This window comes from Pipistrellus hanaki, assembly GCF_964339955.1.
Source record: "Pipistrellus hanaki genome assembly, chromosome: 1".
Lineage (NCBI taxonomy): Eukaryota > Metazoa > Chordata > Mammalia > Chiroptera > Vespertilionidae > Pipistrellus > Pipistrellus hanaki.
This window is the reverse complement of record NC_140503.1, coordinates 68,108,334-68,132,371: the sequence shown is the minus strand read 5'-3', so window position 1 is coordinate 68,132,371 and position 24,038 is coordinate 68,108,334. Positions and strand designations below refer to the sequence as shown.

The 24,038-nt window shown below is 41.5% G+C and overlaps 1 protein-coding gene across 4 annotated transcripts in view; it reads left to right on the top strand.

Annotated features, from left to right (window-relative positions):
• Nucleotides 1-24,038, top strand: part of FMN1 (formin 1) — a 368,268-nt gene that overhangs the window by 92,706 nt on the left and 251,524 nt on the right. For 2 of the 4 annotated variants that reach the window (XM_084890795.1, XM_084890798.1), the window contains exon 3: nt 7,513-7,630. The exons of 1 other annotated variant lie outside the window; for it this stretch is intronic. In XM_084890795.1, the coding sequence (XP_084746921.1) occupies nt 7,513-7,630 (118 nt within the window). Of the gene's footprint in view, nt 1-3,917; nt 5,882-7,512; nt 7,631-24,038 lie in introns of those variants that run through there. One more of the 4 variants, XM_084890797.1, reaches the window with a different exon arrangement.

Genomic DNA, 24,038 nt, shown 5'->3' with positions numbered 1-24,038 from the left:
GCTATTAAAGAGCTGAAGTGTCTTGAGATTAGAACAAAAAAAAAAAAAATCAGGCAAGGTTGTAAATGTGACAGTATTGACTGTCCCTGGTTTGAGGTAGTTTTTAGGTGTTTAATAAGTATTTATAGTGGAATAAGACACTGAATTAAATAATGTCCAAGAGAAATGATATTTCTCTCCTGCAAATGTTATAGCAGTAAATGGAATCATTTTTCAAACCAACTAAGATCAAATTTGTTGGTTGCTTATTTGAACATTACAGTCTGAAATAAATTTTAATTCCCTAAATGCCCAGAAGTAGTAATATTTTTCATGGTCATGAGGACCAGTGGCCTGCAAGACAGTCAATATTCAGAGATTTATTTGAACGAACATGCTGCTCTTTCTTAGCTTCATATTTAGGCAGTCATGGCTTGCTTTCATTCAAAATTGTTTTAGGTCCACTTATTGCTGTTCAGTCTGGAGCTGGGGTATAAACCACTTGGTTACAGTCTATGGATAGAATCACCTCTTTCTTGGCTGATTTCCCCCATTAAACTACACATTCCATGACTGTGGAGGGCTGGAGTTTCTTCACCTTTATATCACCAGAGCTTTGTACATAGCGCTTAATAATTATTTTTGGGTGAATATATCTGTGATAGGAATCATGCTTCTCCTCCTCTTCTTTATTAATCTTCACCCGAGGATACTTTTCCATTGACTTTTAGAGAGAGTGAGAGACAGAGAGAAACACTGATGTGAGAGAGACATATTGATTGGTTGCCTCCTGCACACACCCTGTCCAGGGCTGGGGAACTACAACCGAAGTATGTGCCCTTAACTGGAATCAAACCCGGGACTCCTCTATCCACTGAGCCAAACCAGCTAGGGCAGGAGTCATGCTTCTTGAAAGAATGGGAATTATAGGGGCAAGCTGGACAACCTCTTGATGTGTTTTAGTCCAGAGGATTCAATGTCTTGATTGTGACCAGCAGAAAAGTCAACTAGGGCCCTAGCTGGTTTGGCTCAGTGGATAAAGCATCAGCCTACTGACTGAAGGGTCCCAGGTTTGATTCTGGTCAAGGACACATGTCCAGGTTGTGGGCTCCATCACCAGTAACAAACATGCAGGAGGCAACCAATCAATGATTCTCTTTTATCATTAATGTTTTTATCTCTCTCTCTCTCTCTCTCTCTCTCTCTCTCTCTCTCTCTCTCTCTTCCTATATGAAATCAATAAAAAGTATATTTTTAAAAAGTAATTTTAAAAAATGTTTTTATTAATTTTAGACAGAAAGGAGAGGGAAAGAAAAACATTGATGGCTGCCTCCTGCAAGCCCCCCACTAGGGATTGAGCCTGCAACCCAGGCATGTTCCCTGACTAGGAATTGAACCAGCAACCTTTTGGTGCATGGGACAATGCTCAACCAACTAAGCAACATCAGCCAGGGCCAGATAGGAATTTTTGCTTGATTTTTCTAAGCAGCGCCTCTAGATCCTCCCCCCCTCCCCCCCCCCCCCTAAATTAAAACAAGAGAAAAGAATGGCTGGCTGTTCTTACATTTTTTGTGAAGTCAGTGTTCTGTGTCATATCAGAGGGTAAGTACATTACGCATCCTACTGAGACCACCAACCACATAAGCCAATATGCCTTTATATCTCACAATTCAGGTGTGTGTGGCATCCTATTTTGGCAGGAGGTAGAAGTCAGGGTTTTAGGAGAGTGATAAAGAGTGTGGATTCTGGAGCCTGATGGCCTGGACTCAGGTTCTCATTTCACTACTCACCGATGCTATGAACTTGGGAAAACTACTTTATCCTCCTGTGCTTCCAAATAGGAAAAAGAGGATAAAACCGACCTCATAGTTATGTGTATCAGTCAGTTAATGTAGAACAGTGCTTGACACATAGTAAACACCTAATAACTGTTAGATATGATTACTATTCTCCACTCATTAGCTGTGCAACCTGGGGCAGTTATGTTCTCTTGGCCATGACTGCTTCACTTTTAAAAATGAACCTAATAATACCTTACCCACCTTGAGGGGCTGGAATCACATCATCTCCAGAGACCCATGGCTTTCCCGCTGCCCCCCCAATGATGTATTGGCATTGTGGGTATTGAGAGGATTCTGAAACTTTATAATTTTGCTCCACGCTATAGTGTAGAATGGTCAACAAGTCTCTCTAGTTTATGTGACATTTTGCCAAATCTGAGGATTCTTGAAATGTATTCTGATATGTCTGAGAAAATGGAGCCTTCTCAGTTAAAGAGGGAAAGCACCAAATATGTGCCACGTCTCCTCCTGTCACCCGTATATTGGAAGACTGATCTTATGGGCAGGTGTGATGATTCCTTTTTTTCCCTCCGCCTTGAAACAGAAGTCTGATTTGATCAATGTGCATTTTCTCTGGACAGGAATCTGATTCTGAGACTTAAATGGCACCAATGAATATTTCTGCATGTGTGGTGGACTTTTTTAATTATTATTGTTGCATGTGCCCTAGTTAATTATCCCAAAATATACTAGGATCACTAGCAAACAGGAAAATATACATTTAGACACAGTGAAATCCAGGATTAGGAAGTGCTATCTTAACTTTCCTATAAGGACTGATGGAATACAATATGTACCCTCTTGTGCCAGGGTTCCTTTGTGTACTGCTGTTTTAGCTCAGAACACATTGCTAGACGTGCTATTGCAATCAGAATTTCTTAGTGTTCATATTTATTGGGGAACACGATACAAGTTATCAGCGTGGCACCCACAGCCATTCCCTGCTACAGAAGAGGCAAGACTGTCCTTTGGCTTGTGGCAACAACTATTTTGCAGAATTAATTGCTGTTTGTGTTTAACACTTGGGCTCACATAGAGTCGGTGATTACTTTTGAGGGATGGTAACTATTAAGCTAGCTTGCCTCTCCTGATCCAGCACGGTGCCTTGCCTATCCCAGGTGCTTACTCAATGCCTGCTGACAGGACAGGATTTGAAAGAGAAACACTGAGAGCTTCAGGTGCGACTGGAAGCTGTCCCAAGAGGCAACTATGCAGCTGGGAAACAGGGCTGCACTTTTTTCACGACCTCAGTTGCCAGGTTCCCAGCGTATAATCAGAGGGTTGGGAACTACATTGAGCTGATGCCGGGCAGTTGTTTTGTCTGTTCTGTTTCTGTTTTAGGCAAATTGAGTCTTTGATAGAGACCCGACTGGTAGAGACCTTTCAGATGTTTTGTCCCTAAGAGGAATGTGGCTCCTCGGGGACTTTGTGAATTGCTTTGCCTAACAAGGCAGGTTGTGTGTTACCATGTACCATGCCAGACTTCCTTTAGGTGATTGGATCACTGAAGCAGAGAGAGGTGCCCTTTAGTCGCCCGGATTCCTGAGAGATCCAGGAAGTTGGCGCTGACGAAGAAGCCTGAGGTTGGCAGGGAGCGTGGAGAAGAACCAATCCTGCCCGGCTGGGGCTGTTTACTCTGCCACCCTGAGGCTGGTGGACACTGGGTGTGGTGGGCGTGCTTGTCTGAGTACCTGTTTGTGGAACACTGAGACACCAGGGCAGAGCTAAAACAGCAGTAATCTGAAACCAGTCGCGTTGGTTTTCCTTCTCTGGCCTCCGCAGCTAAAATCTGCATTCCAGATGAAACCTGCAGGGAAGCGGAAGAAAGCACTTAAAAAAAAAAAAAAAACACAAAAACTTCAAGGGCAGTAAATTAACTGCTTTTGAGTTGCAGGGTTTTTGAGATGATCTAGTTCTTTCTTTACTTTTACTTCTTTGCCTTGGGCTTTGTGAGTGGCTGTTGCTCTGTGTGCACTGCTAGTTTTTTTTTGTGTGTGTGTTTTGGCCTGGATGACACAGGCTTCTGACCATAAAGTTAGATGGCAACCTAGGGCCCGTAAAAAAAAAAATGTATTTCAGTCATTTTCTGCTGATTCACTTTTGAATGTCTTGGGCTGCTGGGGTGGCGGAGGGCTGTCAGGAGCAGCTTGCCGGCTCAGCACTTTCTGGAGCCTCACTTGCTCACCAATGAGGAAGTTGAAAGCAACCAGGAGCAAAGACGGGCGCTGGGGCGGAGCTGCGGCCAAGTCCTGGGCTGGGATGACTGGGGCCCGGCTGACTTTCCTTACGACAAAAAGCCTTTTGTCCGAGGAAATAAATACGGAAGTCCCAGAGGAGCAGCCTCCCGGCCCGCGAGTAGTAAGGTGCGCAGCCCAGGCAGCTCCTGGGCGCAGAGCTCCGCGGACTTTTCACAGTGGCCCCGGGCGCCCCGGGGCGCACAGACCGACCGGAAGGGGAGCGCAGGGACCGGCCTGAAAGAACCCAAGTGTGCTGCCTGCCGGGCGGCCGCGGAGCGGGCTGCGGCTCCTGTTGCTCCCATCCCGTCCTGTAAGTGAAGAGCCGATGGAGTGGATAGACTGACTGAGAGCAGGGGAAGGTAACCGGAGCCCGGACTTCCATCGAGGGCACGGCTGTGAGGCATGGAGGCCGTGGGTGACCCTGTGAATGGCAGTGATGTCCCGCAGCCGGACACGCCTGCAGCTGCCCCCGAGATGGCCCAGTCGATCCTGAGTAAGTTCTCCATGAAATCCCTCTTCGGATTTGCGAGTAAGCTGGAGCCTGCGAAGCCCGAGGAGGAAGACGTGGTGCTGCAAGCCTTCCACGCCTTGGTGGTGGATCCCGCGCGCCCACAGGATGGGCCCGGCGAGGGCTCTGATGGGCAGGAGGCAGGGGCTCAGATTGCACCCAGCGGCCTCGGAGGAAGAGGTGATGGGAAGACCGCGAGGGAGGAGGAGACAGAGAGGGAGTCGGAGGGAAGTCAGAAAAAAGCAGAGGCAGGGACTCCTCCTCTCCCTGGCCAAGAGCTTCTTCCCCTCAATGCTCTGAGTGTGGGCAGAGACGATGCCATCCTGGTTCGCGGGACCCTGGTGACCACCACCAGTGACTCGGACTCTGATGAGGATGATGGTGGCCAGGAGCCAGAAGAGGGAAGCAACACCAATGGCCCAGAGTCCCTCAGTGTTGTTTTATCCGAGCCATCCGAGGAGCCCCAGGAAAAGCCAGGAGACTGTAGGGAGGACATTGCCGCGGGGGACAGGGATGCTGCAGAGCCCGGGGAGGAAGGTCCTCCTCGGGGGGCTCCCCCTGAGACATGTAGCACACGGGAACCTGCTGATGGTAGTCCTCAGACGGAGCACAGCCCCAGGCCAGGACAGGCTGGGGAAGAAGGTGCCCAAGGTCTGCCTGGGGGGACAGACCAGACCTTGAGTGCTGGTGTCACCGAGAACACCTCTTCTAAAAAAGAAGCCCCCGGAGAGAAGTCATTCCAGCTGCCAGCTTTCTTCAGCGGGCTCCGCGTGCTGAAGAAGGGGGCTCCCGCCGACGGTGGGGAGACCATCACCGAAATTAAACGAAAGGATGGGGACCTGGCTCTGCTCAAACTGACCCAGCCCGTGCAGAAGTCCCTAGCGCAGACAGGGCCTCAGACAGCGCCCCAGACAGGGAAGACTGGGGAGAAAGCCAGCGACCTGAAGGCCACTCCCACTCTCCTGGAGCAGCTCTCCCAGCTCCTCAGCATCGACATGCCCAGGGCTGAGGTGAAGGCAGAAGACCCTGAGCTGCCCAGGCAAGGAGAGATGGGCTGCAGCGCTGGCCAGGAGAGCCAGGGCGGCCCAGGAGAAGAAGCACAGACCCAGGGTGGAGAGGTCAAACCGAAGCCACCAGAAACCGCCCTGGAGGCCTTCAAAGCCTTGTTCATCCGTCCCCCCAAAAAGGGGACCACAGCGGACACCTCCGAGCTGGAGGCTCTCAAGCGCAAGATGAGGCACGAGAAGGAGTCCCTAAGGGCCGTGTTTGAACGGTCCAAGGCAAGGCCAGCGGACAGCCCCTCTGATTCCAAAAGCGTATGTAGACTTAGGTCTTCCATTTTGTTATGCAATGTGATGCTGCTGTATTTAAGGTGTCCTGTCAAAGTGAATTCCGGTCACCTGTTGTTAGTGACTGTCTTTGAGGTGAATGATGACTACTATGGAAATTGTCCTTGTAAGGAGTAGGACAGCAGCGCTTTCTTCCTTATATTTTTATGGGTTGGTATAAGAGAGGTGTATGTCATTATGTGCTGGTGGGAAAGGGAAGCTGTCACTCGGAGTTTAAACATCAATAGTAAATGTTCTTATAAAACTGAGCAGCATGAGGATGCGATGCAATATGGAAACAGCTCAGGTTTCCTCACCACTTAATTATATACCTCCATGAGAAGTTATTTTTCCTGTATATGTCTGCCACTCACTCGGCGGAATACTTGTTTGTGATGTAATTGAAATGTTCCGTGTTGGTTACAAGGCATCCTGACTGAGCACTGGATTTAAAATGAGACCTGGATTTTAATTCTGACAATGACATTTACTGTCTGGGTGACCCTGATCACCTCTGAGCCTCAAACTCCTCATGAGGAGAAAAGAAAAAAAGAAAGGGCTAACCCTCAACCTATACGGTGGTTGTGAAGATTAAGCGAAGTTAGTGTATGGTGACTAATTAATAAAAGCTTTTACTCAAAGAAAATTAATTTGGTAATGTATAGACTACCTGTCCAAGAACTCTTAGAGGTTCATAAGGACAACAAATAGAATGTCTTGGGTTATATCAACTCAGAATACAATTATTTCCTCTTATATAGTTCATCAGTTAAAATGTTAAAAATTAAAAAGTTTTTGGTAGAATTATTTTTGTAACACTTGCATAGTTACAAAAATCAATGGATAAAAATAGCTTGAAGGTTATTTCACTATTATTTTTTTTAATAGGAAAGAAAAAGAGGATTGAAATAGCAATGTGGGCTGCTTGAGAAATGTATCTTGGCATACAGCTAATGTTGAGGGAAAGTAGAAAAGTAGTCATTATGTCATAAATAAGCATGGAGTTGTTTGGGATACACTTGTAAACAATCCTATACGTGTGCTTGATTGGATTACGTTTGCATAACTTCAGCTGAAAGTGTATTTGTGATTTTTTTTTTTAAAGATAGTTACATCATAAAAATCATCTATCAAAGGTTGTGTAATACTTGGCCTTGAGGTGTGTGTGTGTGTGTGTGTTTTATTGAAGTATAATCAACATACATTATATTAGTTTCCAGTATACAACATAATTTAACATTTGTATGAATCACGAAACAATTAGCACAGTAAGTAAGGCTTTTTACCCTCTATCCCCATGCGGAATTACAAATTTCTTTTCATACGATGAGAATATTTAAAATTTACCTTCTTAATAACTTCCAAATTTAAACTACAACTCTATTGACTATAGTTACTGTGCTGTACATTAATTATATCCCTATAGCATTGAGGTGTTTTTTCTTTTTAATTTTCACTCCCACTGGTCACTTTAGATGTCTGGGAAAAGATCATTGAATGCAATGTGCAACTGGCCATTACTTTATTAATGCTAGAGTTAACATGTTGATTTTGGGGAGTAATTAGCTTTAGCCGTATTTCACTTAACTTATTATTTTATTTGCCCGCTTTTTAAACAGCCTGAGCACAGCCCCACTGAGCAGGACGATAGGACTCCTGGCAGACTCCAAGCTGTCTGGCCACCCCCAAAGACAAAGGACACCGAAGAAAAAGTGGGATTGAAGTACACTGAAGCAGGTAATGTGAAAGCAGGCCAGGCACCCAGGAAAGGGTCTCCTGCTGCAATGGCTTTTAGTCCTAACTCAGGAGACTCTCGGAATTTGAGTTTTTGTTTTGTTATAAAATGTAATGCCGAAGGCTTTTCTCTTTGGTTGCGCCTTTAAAGGGAACCCTTACACTCTTATCGTTAACGAATCTTTTCGAAATGAAAGGTGAATGCAGTGGAATGAATGGAGGGGGCCACCGGTGTGAAGTAAGAGACCCTTTGGGGAACTAATGGAGAAGGTAGATTACAAATTCCTCAGGAAGCAGGTGGCTGGCCCTCTATAATGTGTGAGCTGGCTGGGTTGCTGGAAGAGGCAGAGTATGGTTCTCCAGAGCTGTAATCTGATTTGCTGTTTGTCTGTGACTAATGCTTTTCAGCCACAGGAACCTTGTGCAGAGTGAATGCACAGATCCCATATCAGTTACTCTTTCACTTGTGTTAGACAAAAGCTTTATTTCATGGATGGCCATTTTTAAAGGAACCTAACTCTCTGGAAACCTTCCTAAGAGTTTTGCTTGAATATATTTAAGTGGAGTGGGGATCTAGACGTTTTTACTCTGTAAGTGAAAGGTTCACATGAAATTGTAAAGAGAAATGAAAGATGAGAGGATAGTGTATTTTAATTGCATATGTGTGAATGCATGTGTCTTTAATGAATCCTCTGTCATCCTAGCATTTGTAGCTTACTTATGCATGCTTATATTCTGCTGGTTGCCTTAGGTATGTGTGCATATTAAGGTCAATCTATTTGGTTATAAAAAAGTGCTTCCTTCAGTTCTACTCTTAGGTAGATATAGTGGATCAAAGTTTAGGTGATTTAGTAATAGTCTCATCCCTACCAATGTATCATGGCATCCTCCTTGTAACTGGCCATTAATGTTAATTTTATTAATGTTAGAATTAACATGTTTACTTTCAGGGAATAATTAGCCAAATTCCATTTGGTAAGAGAGAAAGAAATAAACCTCAGTGGTATTTGGGGGGTGATTATACTTCTACAGAGATTCCATAGGTTTCACTTCTGTCTTCTTTTATTTCTGAGCTCAGCGGAGCACCCTAGTTTACCTCATATGTGGCTTTTCCAGTCTTCCTTACTTTCTTGTTTTAATATAATGATCTGTGTCCTGAGAGGTCTCTGAGGTTTTGGGTGAGATGGGGAAAATGAGGATGAAGGGCCGGACAATGATAGTTCTCCTAGATGGGCTCTGACGGCACAATGACATCATGCAGCAGAGAGAGAATGACTATTAAGGAAAGGCATCTAGGTCCCCAGCCAGTTCTCACGAGTGACAGTACTGTGGCTTAATTACTGTGTTCCTAGGGCTAGTGCTCAGGTTCTTGAGAGCCTTGGGGGGTACACAATACCCTGTGGATAGGCTTGGGGAGAGAGGGGTGGATACACTTGGGAAGGGTGAGGGGTGGATATATAAAAAGAATAAGATACCCCATGTCTGAAGGAAATTTGTTTTTAACCCAGTACTCAATATTAGCATGGTGACCTTGTCACTTATTGCTAATCTTGAGGAAGTTAACATTTTCCTTGTTATTGTCTCTGTTGTTGAGAAATAAGCGTCTGGCCTATAACAATGCAGTCTATGGTATTTTCATTGATTCCCCTGCCCTTAGGGAAACATACAAAATTTGCCACTCTATAGGAATCACAGAGACAGAAAAACTAGATACAAAATATTTCAAGGTATTTGAAATCTTACGCTTTTATGCCTTCAGTGCTTTTACTTTTTCTAGGGTGTATTATTCATTAAATGAGTGAAACAGGAGGTCAAGACTCTAGCATTCATATTTCAGTTGTGCGAAAGCAATTGTGAGCTGTTGACATCTGAGCCTACTAGTAGTTCTTGGCAGAGATGAAAAAGAGATGATGTTTTTCATCATGAGTCTCACGCTGTCCTTATGCTGCCCTCGGCCACTTCGGACTTGCCACTGCTTAGATTTCCCTCTATTCAGAGCTTATCGTTCAATGATCTTCTTTTTTCTGAGGCTTAAGATAACACCTAATACTGTAAACTCACTTTGTTCAAGAATAAAAAGTAAGAGAGAGCTGATATCAGAGAAGCTGTCTCCATAAACTACTGCTTCTTGAATCCTCTTTGCCACAGGATGGTAGCTAGCCGCTGTTGCTGGTGCCAATGCCAAGGATTCTCTCTCTTGTCATTCCCAAGGCCTTCGGCATCATTGTGACTACCTTGGCAGCTAAAGCCTTTGGCTCCCATAAGAGTCTCTGATGCCATTTTGATGACATTGTGCCCACCATCAAGGGCAATTCTGCTGCCAATCTCTGAGCTCTTGGAGCCTTGGTGATGTGCCCGTTGAGAGAAACACCAGAATCTCCAGAGCTGTCACTCAGGGGACTCTCAGGTGTTGGAGCTGACCTCCACTACTCTGGGAGGGCCCCAGTGTTGGCTCACTGTTGTGCCTGAATTGCTCTGCTCCAGGAGAGAGAATCACTTCCTCCCATCTCTTGGGCTGTGCTTTCTTACATTCTTCCTTGTGTTTGGAATGCCCCACTGCAGTTTTGTGTGAAGAGAGAATCCTCCCACCCCCTTTTCCTTGGACTTGAGCTGGAGACAACCTGAATAACAAACCCCATGTTCTCTTCTCAGAACCGTCTTTTCCCCTCAGAGCACAGGAGCTTGCTGTTGAAACAAGCTCCTGTACATTTTCAGAAGGAATTCTTTAGTGGACTTCTCACATCTTCACAGATAGTCAGCCCAGTGTGAGTCCTTGCCACTTTCCTGTGGAGCTGACCAGAAATAGCAGTGAACTTGTGGAGCTCGGGGCTAAGCAAAACCCAATCACAACAAAGTAAAAAGGTGTTCTGTGACACATACAAGGGGGACCTGAGAGGAAAATGCCTACCTTTTAAATTTGTGGCAAAAGCAATTTGTCTCATGAGAAATAGATAGCCAGTATTCTGTCCCTTTTCTAATACACTGTCCTGAATGTGCTGAGGTTATGTAAGGGTTAGTAACTTCCTTAGTCTTTAAAAACAAAAACCTAGAAAGCATAAGATGCTCTCGGTATCATAGAATCATTGAATAATAAGAGTTAACATAGGGTTAAACATTTTATCTCACACTTGAATGAAAATAATTTATTAACCACCTTAGGTCAGATCTTTTGTGCAGTATAAAGGCACTTGACCTTATTTTCTTTTCATTGTGTGTATTACTACATCAAGCACAGTCCCATTGGGAATCAGGCAACATGCCAATTGGGTGACTTGATTGAGTTTATTAGAGAACTAGAGGCTCCGTGCACTAGGGGGTCGGGGCTGTGGAAGGATCCTTCAACCCAGCCTGTGCCTTCTCACAGTCCAGGATCCCTCTCACAGTCCAGGACCTCTCGCTTCTTACCACCCGCTTGCTTGCTGCCCCTTACCTCTTGGCTGGCTGCTCCTTAGCACTGCTACAGAGGCAGGAGAGGCTCCTGCCACCACACCACTGCTGCACTAGCCAGCTGTGAGCCCGGCTCCTGGCTGAGTGGTGCTCCCCCTGTGGAGCACACTGACCACCAGGGGATGGCTTCTGTGGTGGTCAGTGCACCAGTCCTTCCACTGGTCCTTCCTCAGTTTGGTTGATTTGCATATTAGACTTTATAAAGGTGGGGACAGGGTTTAGGAAACTGAACAAGAGATAAAGCAGTAGTTTGTGTTGGTAATAGTGAGAAAATTTTGCAGTCCTGGACCTGAAGGGGCAAGAGTCGGAGAAGCTATTGGGAAACCCAGAACTTCAGAGAGAAGCTTAGTAGTATGGAAAACACTGCCTAACAGGAACCCAGCAGGGCACTTGGGACTTGGGTGGAGGACTGCAGTGATCTCCCCAGGAGGGAGAGGAATGTGTGTGTATGGGGGAGGGGTGGGGAAGTGGGTTCCTATACCCTGACCCTCTTCTGCTCTGTGGTTTCCCACCGGTCGCTTCTTTGGCCTGCATGGACAGGATTGGTACATACATCAGTACCCCTGACCACACAGGCTTTATACAATGGCATGAACAAAAACTCTTGTTTGTTTGTTTGTTTACTATCCTGTAGAAGCATTATGTTTTCTGCTCCAGTTGGTTCATAGAAAATACAATGGCCATCATTCAGAGCCTTGCTCTGTGGATATCTACTTCTCCTTAATATAGATAGAGGCTTTGTTTTCTCATCTCAGATCATCATCTAAGATCATTCTCTTTCAAAGTTTTAGAAATGTTTTTGTATATTGCAAAATAATATTTTGGAAATATCCTGAAATATCAGAAAGCAAAAGAAACTGTCTGTTATCCTGTTCCATAGAGAAACCATTGCCAACATTTTGCATCATGATAGGCCAATGCGAATTTAAGACTTAAAATTTTATTTGATCACACTCTGCAGGCTGCTTTTTTCACTTGAAAACTTGACTATTTTTTAATGACTTTTGTTACATTTTAACAAAATTCCTTCTGGTAGAATTGCTAAATATAAGGGTATATGCCTTTTTAAGGTTTTGATGCATATTAATAAATAGCCAAAGTTATGTTTTCATACTGAATATCTTTAGATAAAAATTAATATTTTTAGAACACTGAAAATAATGTTTTCCTTTATCATTTGCCTTTAATTTTAATTGTAATTTCTGGGGTACATAAGTTTTAAATATTTATGTAGTCATATATTCTCATTTTATTGTGTATCTTTTCTATTGGCTTATGAAGATTTTTCTGTATTCAAAGATCATCTATACCTTCAAATTTCTTAAATAATTTGTTTCTACTTCTTCCTTTCTTCTCGCTTTCCTTCAATTTCATATAAAAAAAATAATTTTGGTGTGTCGCCTGAGGTAGAAATCCAAGCCAATCTCTTTTTTTCTAAGTTGTTAATTTTACAGCAGGCTTCTGGAATAATTATCCCTCTGTGTGCTACGTTTGGGACTATTTGGGGCTTTCTGCTCTCTTTGATGTGTTTGAAATTTTGTATCAGCATTTTAATTATTGCAGCATGATACTGTATCTCAGAATCTGTTCAAGTTGTCATGCATACTTTTTGGAAATATGCTTGTGGCTTTCTCTTATTTATTCTTACAGAAAATCTTAGTTTACTTGGTTAAGTTTCAAAAGTATTCCTTTGGGACCTTTATTGGAATTGCATTAATTTTTAAATTGATGTGAGGGTGGGTATGAAAGTTGAGATCTTTAAAATGCTTAGTATTTTTGCCTAGGAACATAGCTTATAAAACTACTCAAATTTTCTTTTATTATTTTTATTTAAATATATTCCAAGGCTTATTATTTTTAAAAAAATAAATACAATGAATAAATTTGTGTCTTGCAATTTATTTTCCTTAAAAGTCAACTGCGTTCCTAAGAATCTTGTGACTCATGAAAACCAGCTCTGATTAGTAATTCTTAATATTCTGTGATGCCTTTAAAAACCAGTGATGATAGAGAGCAATGATAGAAGACACTGCAGTTAATTTTGCATATATTTCAGACCCATGTCTTCCTAATGAAGTTAATGTTTTGAGATTAAATGGTACCATTTGGGGAGCTGGCAGTAACTTAATTACCCATGAAATGAGGGAGAAAAAAGTACTCATGTTTTCTGAAACAAAATGAACTGTGCATATTTGGTTTCTTTTCCAATGTGCATCTGGAAAAGCTCTTCTCCTCTGGCTGTACCTCAGAGCTGGCCTGCAGCCAGGGCATGGCATATAGACTGCCCTCCTGAGAGTAAGCGCATGGGAAAGAGGCCCTAGCAGGGGGCACCATGGCCACTGGAGATTGGAGAGCAAGCTATTGATGCATGTGGCATTCCTTGGGGCTTACTCACAGCACCCAGACCTGGGAGTAGCTCAGGAACATCCTTATTCAGAATATTTTTGGATCCGATAGAGAAATAACTCACCTCTCTCATCAAGTGCCTACTTTTTGGTTTGTTTCTAATTTGGGTTCCCTTAGTTATAGAGCTGTTGGCTACCCTTTTTAGTGAGCCAGACATCCTTGCCTCACTAGCCAGGGAAAGCTATAAATATTTTGGAATATTTTAGTGGCCTATTATACTATGAAAAATTTCTCCATTCATAGCTAACAGGCTTCATTAGCCATGAATGGATTTTTCTTTAATGTTCTGTGTCTAGACAGGATTATGCTAAGTTTCTTCTTTTTCGGTTTAGGCAATGAGTTTGTGCATTGTTTATTTTATAGGCCTGTGTGATATGTTACTGTTACGGGCCAGGTGATGAAACCTCTGTTCTTGTTTTCTTGAAGGAAAGATTTCAGTCAAGAGACAAAGTGCAATAAAGCAATCCAATGATTTCTTGGCCACAGTAAAAATACACTTAGGGCAGTGAGACAGAAGCGCACAGAAGAAGCAGGTGAGCCTAGGCTGGGCTGCTTTGGCTCACTGGGAAGTGAGAGAAGAGAGGGCCTTGAGGATAGCTTCAGGGGGTTAGCCTGGATGAGCTGCCACTGACCATTGCTCCCCTGGCTGCAAGTGTCTGGGGTCCCTGAGAGGGAAGAAGGGATAGTGTGGTGTGGTGGTGAGGGGGGGGCGGGGCATGATCTGGGTCCCCTCTCTTACTGATGGGGATTCTTAGGGGAGGTTTTAGGGGAGTGTCTCAAAAGAATATTCATCAGCTTTCCAGGTGTGCTCCTTGTTGTTTTTCTATTGATATTTAGAGCATGTGGAAGAGACGTATGGATGGAGGGAAAGAGGAGAGAGAGAGAGAGAGAGAGAACACTACCACACAGCTTTTTTTCTTTTGGAAGAATGAGGAGCTCTTCCCAATAAGGATCTTTGCAGTACATACAAAGAGTATTCTCATTCTACCTTATTTTTATTTTTATTGTTTTTAATATATTTTATTGATTTTTTTACAGAGAGGAAGAGAGAGGGAGAGAGAGTTAGAAGCATCAATGAGAGAGAAACATTGATCAGCTGCCTCCTGCACAACCCCCATTGAGTATGTGCCCGCAACCAAGATATATGCCCTTGATCAGAATCAAACCTGGGACCCTTTAGTCCACAGGCAGACGCTCTATCCACTGAGACAAACCTGCTTCGGCTGCATAGTACTCAATAAAATAGTAACTGTAAAATATTGATTTATTCCTTTACTGACAGATGTTTTAATCACTTAGATTCTTTCACTATTATAGACAGTGCTTTAATGAAATTCTCATGTCTATTTTGTGCATACCTATAAATACTTCAAAAGGCCAAAACCAGTTTGGCTCAGTGGATAGAGCGTCAGCCTGTGGACTGAAGGGTCCCAGGTTCGATTCTGGTCAGGGGCATACACCTGGTTGTGGCACATCCCGAGTGGGAGGTGTGCAGGAGGCAGCTGATCAATGTTTCTCTCTCATCAACGTTTCTAACTCTCTATCCCTCTCAATTCCTCTCTGTTAAAAAATCAATAAAATATATTTTAAAAAATAGTCCAATAGGATAGAAGCAGAATTGCTGTGTTATAGTCCTTGCCTATTTTAACCACTGGTAGACACTGCACAATTGCCCTCTCAAAATATTGAACCAATTCTAAATTAAAATAAGAATGACCACTACTCACATTTCACCAATGTTCATTAATTTTATGCCAATTTATGCAATTAAAAGTTGCATACATTTGTTTTAAGTGTCTATTTTTCTGATACTGGCATGGTTGGATATCTTGTTCATTTTATTTTCTTTTGTGACTTACTTAGCTTTTTTTGTAAATTGCATCATTAGTCTTTACTCTTTTGACTTGAAGGAGCTTTTTATATATCAAGGAAATGAATCCTTTGATTGTTGTATATATTACATTATTTTTAAAAAAATATATTTTATTGATTTTACACAGAGAGAAATTGAGAGGGATAGAGACCTAGAAATGTCGATGAAAGAGAAACATCAACCAGCTGCCTCTTGCACACCCCCCCTCTCCCCCCCGGGGATGTGCCCGCAACCTTGGTCAGAATCGAACCTGGGACCCTTCGTCCGCAGGCCGACGCTCTATCCACTGAGCCAAACGGATTTCGGCTATATTACATTCTTAATCTCCAGCTTGCTATGTCTTTTATCTCCCGTTCTTTCATTATATAGACATTGTATATTTTATGTACAGTAGTTACATCTTTTCTGGATTTATTGTTAGTTTAAGGAAGTTTTTCCTAACCTAAACTTTAACAATAAGTATATTTTAGCTAAAATACATACATATTTGTTTACATTTTTTTTTAATTTAGAATTTGTTTTTGTGTAAATAAAGGTGTATTAAGGGTGGCAGTGTGCTGTAATGATGGGGAACTTGGGCTATGGAATCTAATGTGGAGTCAAATTCAAGGCTTCAGTAGTTACTGAAGCAGTCACACCTTTATTGGACAAGTTACTGGGCAAGCTAATCACCCATTTATGCCTTGAGTTCCTTATATGTTTTTAAAAATGTTGTTTTTAGCATTCAATGAAATAATGCATTTAAACACCTTAGCCTGGAGCATTGTAAAACCCAAACATTGTAAACTGCTGTTAATTTGTTTTCCCCTGGTAACTACTTGCTCCAACACTCTTTAATATAGATCATTCTTGCTCAGCAGATATGGAGTGCCAACTTTCATATATAAATTTCTTTCTACCTGCTAATCTATTTCTAGATCCCTTAATATTTGTTCTTATTGTTGTTGTTGAGATGATTAGCTAGACCCAGTGGTAATTGCATGTCTTTGTAATTAATGTGGTTTTCTAGTTATTCAAATATGTGGTGATTCAATTCACCTGTATTCTTATTTCCTTTCTAAATGTTGTTTTGATAGTTTTAAACATAAATTATTATATATGAATTTGAAAGTTAGTTTCTCAAGATCTGATCCCATTGGAATTATATTAAATTTAAGATCAATATCAAGGGGCCTGATAATAAGATCTTTCCATCCAACAGCATGATTTATCTAACTGTTCAGAATTTCTTTTATGTTCTGTAAAGTTGTATAATTCTCTTCTTATAGCTTGTGCATACTTAAATTAATTTCTGCATATTTTATTATAATCTAGAGGCCCAGTGCACGAAATTTGTGCACAGGGGTGTGTGTCCCTCAGCCCAGCCTGGACCCTCTCCAATCTGGGACCCTTCGAAGGATGACCCTTTGTTTAGGCATGGGCAATCGGACATCCCTCTCACAGTTCAGGACTGCTGGCTCCCAACTGCTCACCTGCCTGCCTTCCTGATTGCCCCTAACTGCTTCTGCCTGCCAGCCTGATCACCCCTAGCCACTCCCCTGCCAGCCTGATTGATGCCTAACTGCTCCCCTGCCAGCCTGTTTGCCCCTAACTGCCCTCCCCTGCAGGCCTGGTTACCTCTAACTTCCTTCCTCTGCTGGCCTAGTCACCCCTAACTGTCCTCCCCTGCAGGCTTGATCACTCCCAACTACCCTCCCTTGCAGGTCTGGTCCCTCCCAACTGCCCTCCCCTGTTGGCCATTTTGTGGCAGCCATCTTGTGTCCATATGGGGACAGCCATCTTTGACCACATGGGGGGAGCCATCTTGTGTTGGAGTGATGGTCAATTTGCATATTACTCTTTTTTCTTTTTTTTTTAAAGATAGGATGGATTAATTTTCCATTTTAAATTGGCTTAATTGCTTTTAATTTGTTTTGTTGGAGGCAACAGGAAGGGCACCTAGTATATAGCCAGGGGGGGTCAGATCAAACCTGAGTTCAGCAACCTCAGTACTTGGGTTCTGGCTAGGAAAGAATTCATAACCAAGACCCAAAACTATAATAAAACATGTATTGGGCAAATCACAGAGGTAGAAGTAATTCCTAGAAGAAATGGGCTTATGAAACAAGTTATAGAGGTAAAGGAAAGCCCCCTGGAGCTTGGGAGTTAGACAACTAATGGTAACATTCCTGAGGTAGGAGGGGAGAGGGAAGAGAAAGGGAAAGGCCTTGATGTGCTCCCAGGAAGGAGAGCTCACTGGGTCCTCCTTCCTAAGGGTTTTAAGGGTGGAGATTTTAGGGGAAGTCCTAGGAGAAGATCTCAGTAGAGTATTCAGTAGCTTTCTAGGCATGTCCTCTCAGGGTTGTGATCTCCATGGATTAGCCAGCAATAAAGGGTCATTATTTAATGCAGTTGGTCCTGAGGGCTGTGGCTGTTTTGTTGCTTATCTGGGCCTGGAGCATAAATATAACAGAGGCCTAGATGTTATCTTTAGGGAGGAAAGGTCAGGGATCCAAGTCTGCGATATGCTTGAGGAGGAAAAGTCACTGTTGGGGTGAGGTCCCACCCAACACTTGATTGTCCACCCCGTTGACCTAATGTACCTAGCTTGTCCTTGCTCTGCTCAAGTCTGTCTTGTTGGTATAGCAAAGCAATTGATTTTTATGTTTTCTAATTCTGACTTTATACTCATATTAGTTCCACTAGTTTTTTAGTTGAGAGCCTTGGATTTTTTGGGCAAAGAGATAGAAAAAATCATAACAATTTGTTTTATTTTTTTTTAATTGTAGTAAAATTTACATAATGTAAAATTTGCTATCTTAACCATTATTTTATTTTATTTTTTAATATATTTTATTGATTTTTTACAGATAGGAAGGGAGAGGGAGAGAGAGTTAGAAACGTCGATGAGAGAGAAACATCGACCAGCTGCCTCTTGCACATCCCCTACTGGGGATGTGCCCGCAACCAAGGTACATGCCCTTGACCGGAATCAAACCTGGGACCTTTCAGTCCGCAGACCGATGCTCTACCACTGAGCCAAACCGGTTTCGGCTTAACCATTAAAATTTATCACTTCACTCACAAGCATTTATTCACTTTGCGTATGTAGCACATATATAATAAGAGAGGAATATACAAATTATCTGTTATGCCCTGAGGCATAACAACCAACCACATAAAGACCAGATCACAGATCTGCAGGAGGGTGGGGCAGCAAACTACAAGCTGACAGCCCAGAGCTACACAAGGGGGCAGGGCAGCAAGCTCTGATGGGGAGGAAAGGGGGTGGGTGGGGGGAACAGAAGGAGCTACAGGAGGATGGAGCAGTGGGCAGAGAGCTACAGGAGAGACCTACTGGTGCACCGATTCATGTGCAGAGCTGAAGGATATATGCTTTATTGGTGAGCAAGAGAGAGATCCGTATCCATATGCACCCTCACTGGGAATCAACACCCCCCCCCCCCACCTTTCCATGTGTGGGACAATGCTCTAACCAACTGAGCCACAGTGGCCAGGGCAAGTGTTAGCCATTTTAAAGTATAGCTCAGCTCTCACTGGATAGAGCATCGGCCTGCGGATTGAAGGGTCCCAGGTTCGGGACATGTTCAATGGCATGTTCCTTGGTTGTAGGCACATCCCCAGGTCAAGGGCATGTTCCTTGGTTGTAGGCACATCCCCAGAAGGAGGTGTGCAGGAGGCAGCTGATTGATGTTTCTCTCTCATCAATGTTTCTAACTCTCTCTCCCTCTCTCTTCCTCTCTGTAAAAAATCAAGAAAATATATTTTAAAAAATTAAAAAATATATAAAGTATAGTTCAGTAGTTTTAAATATATTCATGTTGTGCAATGGTTCTCCAAAACTTTTTGTTCTTATATAAAACTGAAACTATACTCCTGGAGAGGAAACTGTTCCATAAGCTCACTTCTGCAGGATCCACCAACTAGATCCAGGCCAGAACTGAGATTGAGTCCAGTAAATCCTCACCCAGACTGTCAGAGAGACCCCTCCCTTTAGCCCCAGGCCTTCTGGTTTCTGGAACAGGCCCTAGGCCTTCCCAGGGCAAGAATGCAAAGCATTTTCCCCTTATCCATCCTTCCTATATCCATATAATTGTTTAGTGCCTGCCTTGCAGCATGGAAGGTAAGTTCCCTTAGAAAACTTTTGATGTAATGATGGAGTTGTCAGCCCCTTTCTTTGGTCTCTTGGCCTGGGAAGTTTTATGAACAATACCCATTAAACAACTTCCCATTTCTTCCCTTCCTCCAGACTCTGGCAACCACCATTCTACTTTCTGTTCATATGCATTTTTGATGGGTTTAGTTACCTCATATACTTTAGGTGTTCCCTCCTCTGTGGGAGAGACTTTTCAAGGCCTCCAGTGGATGCCTTGAAATTGCAGATAGTACTGAACTTTATATAGACTATGTTTTTTCTTATACGTACATATCTGTGATACTGTTTAATTTATAAATTATCACAGTAAGAGATCAACTATAAAAACTAATAATAAAGTAAAACAGTTGTAACAATATGCTGGAATGAAGTTTTGTGAATGGCTTTGGGGTCATTATTAAGTAAAATAAGGGTTAAGTGAACACCAGCACTGCAATACTGTAAAAGGTGAATATGCGGAAGGAATATGATGAAGGAATGCTTCATGTCCTGCGGGGGATGGGACTGGATGGCATGAGATTCCATCACTGTACTCAGAATGAAATACAGTTTAAAACTTACGAATTGTTTATTTCTGGAATTTTTCATTTTGTGTTTTCAGTCCTTGGTTGACCACGGGTAACCAAAACTGTGGAAAATGAAACCATTCGTAAGGGGCAATCACTGGAATCATACAGTATTTATGACTGGTTTATTTCACTTAGCATAATATCCTCAAGATTCATTCATGTTGTAACATGGCAGTCTCCTTTTTAAGGCTAATAATATTCTGTTGTATGTATATTTGTTTATCTGTTCAAATATCAATAAATACTTTGGTTGCTTCCACTTTTTGGCTATTGTGAATTATGCTGCTACGAACAGGGGTTTACAAAGATGTACACCATGAGACCCTACTTTCAGTTCTTTTGGGTGTATATCCAGAAGTGGGATGGCTAGATCATATGGCAACTCTTTTTTATTTTTTGAGGAACCTCCATGCTGTTTTTCACAATGGTTGCACCACTTACGTTCTCACCAACAGTGCACACTGATTCCAGTTTCTCCACATCCTTGCCACCACTTGTTTTCGGGTGTTTTGTTTTTTGTCTCCCCCCCCCCTTTTTTTATCTTGTTTGTTTACTATTAGAAACTCTAATAGTATGAAGTAGTACCTCATTATAGTTTTGATTTTTATTTCCCTAATGATAAGTGATGTTGGGTGTCTTTCATGTGCTTATTGGCCACTTGTGTATCTTCTTTGGAGAAATGTGTATTCCAGTCTTTTGCTCATTTTCAAGCAGGTTTTTAACATTAGAAAATAAAACACAAATTGCTTCCTATTTTTTTACTAATCCTTTTCTACTGCCTAGGACCTCCAAAACAAAGCTAGAAAAGTAGTGAGTTGTAGGCCTCCTTGTGTTATTCTTGCTTATATAGGCTTTCTTCTAATGTTTTCCAGTTAAGCATGTTGGTCATATTTTTGATCAATAACCTTTATCAAGTTAAGGAACATTCTTTATATACCTCGGCTCATAAGTGTTGGCATCACAAAAAGTAGTTTGAATGTATGTATTAGGGTTATATTTATTGAAATTACTGTGTGAGTCATGTGATTTTTCTTTAACCTGATTATCTAGTGATTACATTTTATAGATACTAGTGAAGAACCATCTCTGCATTTTTGAAATAGTCCTATTTTGTCATGATAAATTGCTGAATTTGATTTACTGACTTTTTTGGTCATTTTAAATTAGGAAAGGTCTTAGCCAAAAATAATGAATTTTGTGACTTCAAGTTAAGGGAAAACTAAAGGAAATGATGGAGACACTTTCTATATTTTCAGTAGTAAAATATGCAGTGACTCCACAGCAGAGCACTAGAATGGTTTTCAGATCTGCTCTTTGTTATTCTGCCTTTTTTTTTTTTTAATTTTTTTTTTTTTTTTTTTTTATCACCCTTAATGTTAAGACTACTTCAGTATACCATCAACCAGGATAAGTAGAAGTGAACTTTGAATAGAAAAAAAAAAAAAGCTGCTATTGTGTGTTGAGCTGCATGGAAAGGCTAAGATTGACTCCTAGGGGATTGATTTCCCTTGACTTCGAACACATGTTCTATCTTGTTTTGTAATCTCAGAGTTTCAGGTAAATGGCTGTGACATCAGAGTTACTGATGCTCCTAGATCACATTTAACTCTATTTAGTAACATCTAGCACATGATTAGTGTCTCACTTATTGATGTTGCTAATGCTATTATTACAAATAATAACATATTTGTCTATTCATTTAGCATATATTTACTGAGCATTTACTATGTGGGATAGGTACTGGAATACAAAGGTAAATAAGACAAGATCCTTGCCCTCAAACAGCTTATGGTTCTGTTTTGGGTTTGTGGTGGTGGTGGTCTTGGTAGTGTAGGTAGGTGGTAGAGAGTAGGGTCGGGAGAGGTAAAATGTGCACTAGTAAGTGTATTAAAGCATCCTGATGCTCTTAATGAAGAATGCGTGGCTTATAGTAAAACACAAAGGAGAGCCTGGTCAATCCTGTCTGGAGTAATTAGGACAGATTTTTTGGTGCTTTCTTTATCAAAGAAACAAATATCCAGACCCCACTCTAGATATTTGAATTATAACAGACTCCTGAGATGATTATTTCCCCCAGTGAAGACTGAAACTAAATTTGGATAATAAAGCAAACACATAAGATGTTAATCAATATAATATTTAAATAAATTTCAACAATAAAACACCTATCATAGGCAGTGTCTAGTAGCCAAGATATTCAGAAGAGCTCAGGAGCAGATCAGATAGCCAAAGGCTTTATAAAAGAAACTACACTGGAGGGGAGTCAGGGGGAAGGTGGGAAAGGTTTGAAAGATAACTAGGCTGAGGCAAAAAACTTACCAAGTTTGAAAAGTGTGACATTGGTTTTGTAGGCTAGAAAGTAGCAGTTAACATCCTTAGAAAGTACATTCAAACCTCGGTTCTTGAATATCTCCCAACTCGAACTATTCAGTTCAAGGAAAAAAATGTCTCAGTTGTGTGTGTGTGTGTGTGGTGGTGGTGGTGGTGGTGGTGGAAGTGGGGCGGTTAGTGGTTAGTTTGGTTCTCCATCAGACAACCCTTTTAGTCCTTAAAGGAGGGAATGCTTTTGCTGCTAGTTAAATCCAAAATCCATGATTAGCACAATTTTAAAACATAGAGGCCATATCAAGAGTGCTAATGTTGGTGATGAATAAAATAGATCCAGAGGTGCAGATCAGAGGAAAAAGGGGGGGTGAGAAGGTGAGTAAGGGGGGTGGAGGAGATTAACAGGGGAATTTATATGGATATATACATAGCCTATGGACACAGATAATAGTGTGGTGAAGGCCTGGGAGAGGCAAGGGGTGGAGTGGAGGAGGTCAATGGGAAAAAAAAAGGGGGGGGGGTGTGTGTCATCTGTAATACTTTCAACAAAACATATAAATATAATAAAAGAGAAGAAAAAAAGTGCTAACGTTGCTAAGGATGTGAAAGCACCCACAAAACAACAATCACAGGCAATTGAAAAGGTAGAAATGTTGTTGCTGATTTGGATAAATGAAAGCAGGTAGCCATTAGCCAGTGATAGCATTTCAGAGGCAATGGGTATGTGCAAAAGTCAAGATGCTAACCATCTTAAAGACACCTCTGAAATGAGTGCTGAAAGTGATTTGTTTAAGGCTAGTAGGAGGTGGTTTGACAACTTTAAGAAAATAAATATTTAAAGATAAAACAGTACATTAGTCATGTACTATATGTAACAAAGGTTAAGACAAGGAATTATTTGTGGGTCTGAAATAGATTAATTCAATTTACATTATTTCTAATGGGGAAAAATGATTCAGTTTTTGAACAAATTGCTTCTTGAACAGCCTTCTGGGACAAATTAAGTTCGAAAACTGAGGTTCCACTGTATGTGGCTCATCAGAGAGAGAGACCGTGGTGCAATTGCAGTGGTTGTTTGGTTTGATTGTTGCAAGCATGACAATTACTGTTAAAAATAGAAAAATGTTGTTGATAATATTAATTTAGGTAAACTTCTGTTAGACAAATGTTTTTATGTGAGTTCATTTCAGGCAAATTGACCTAGAGCTGAACATACATTTTATCTAAAACTGGGTAATCCATAAACATAATGAAGACTAACATACATCACTATTAAGTCCCACATTCATTTCAGCATTGGACAAAGATATGACTTGAAATTCAAATTATCTTATGTTTTAATGTTTACCCTTTGTTATCTTTTGAATTTTGAACCACTGGGTTATTATTTATTTTAAAAAATAAATTATATTTAAATTTAAGGTGAAATGTAAAAAAAAAAAAATTAAGTGTAATGGTTTTGTTTTTAAGGTATCAGCATTCATAAATTCCCATGATTTTGTGCTTTGCAGCTACTTAAACTTGTAATGAAAATTTTAGATGTCAACTTAAAAATCTGTGAGAAATAATTTATTTTTTAGAAAAATGTTTTGCATGAGCAGAAGAACTTGAAAAGCACTGTTTAAGTTTATTCTT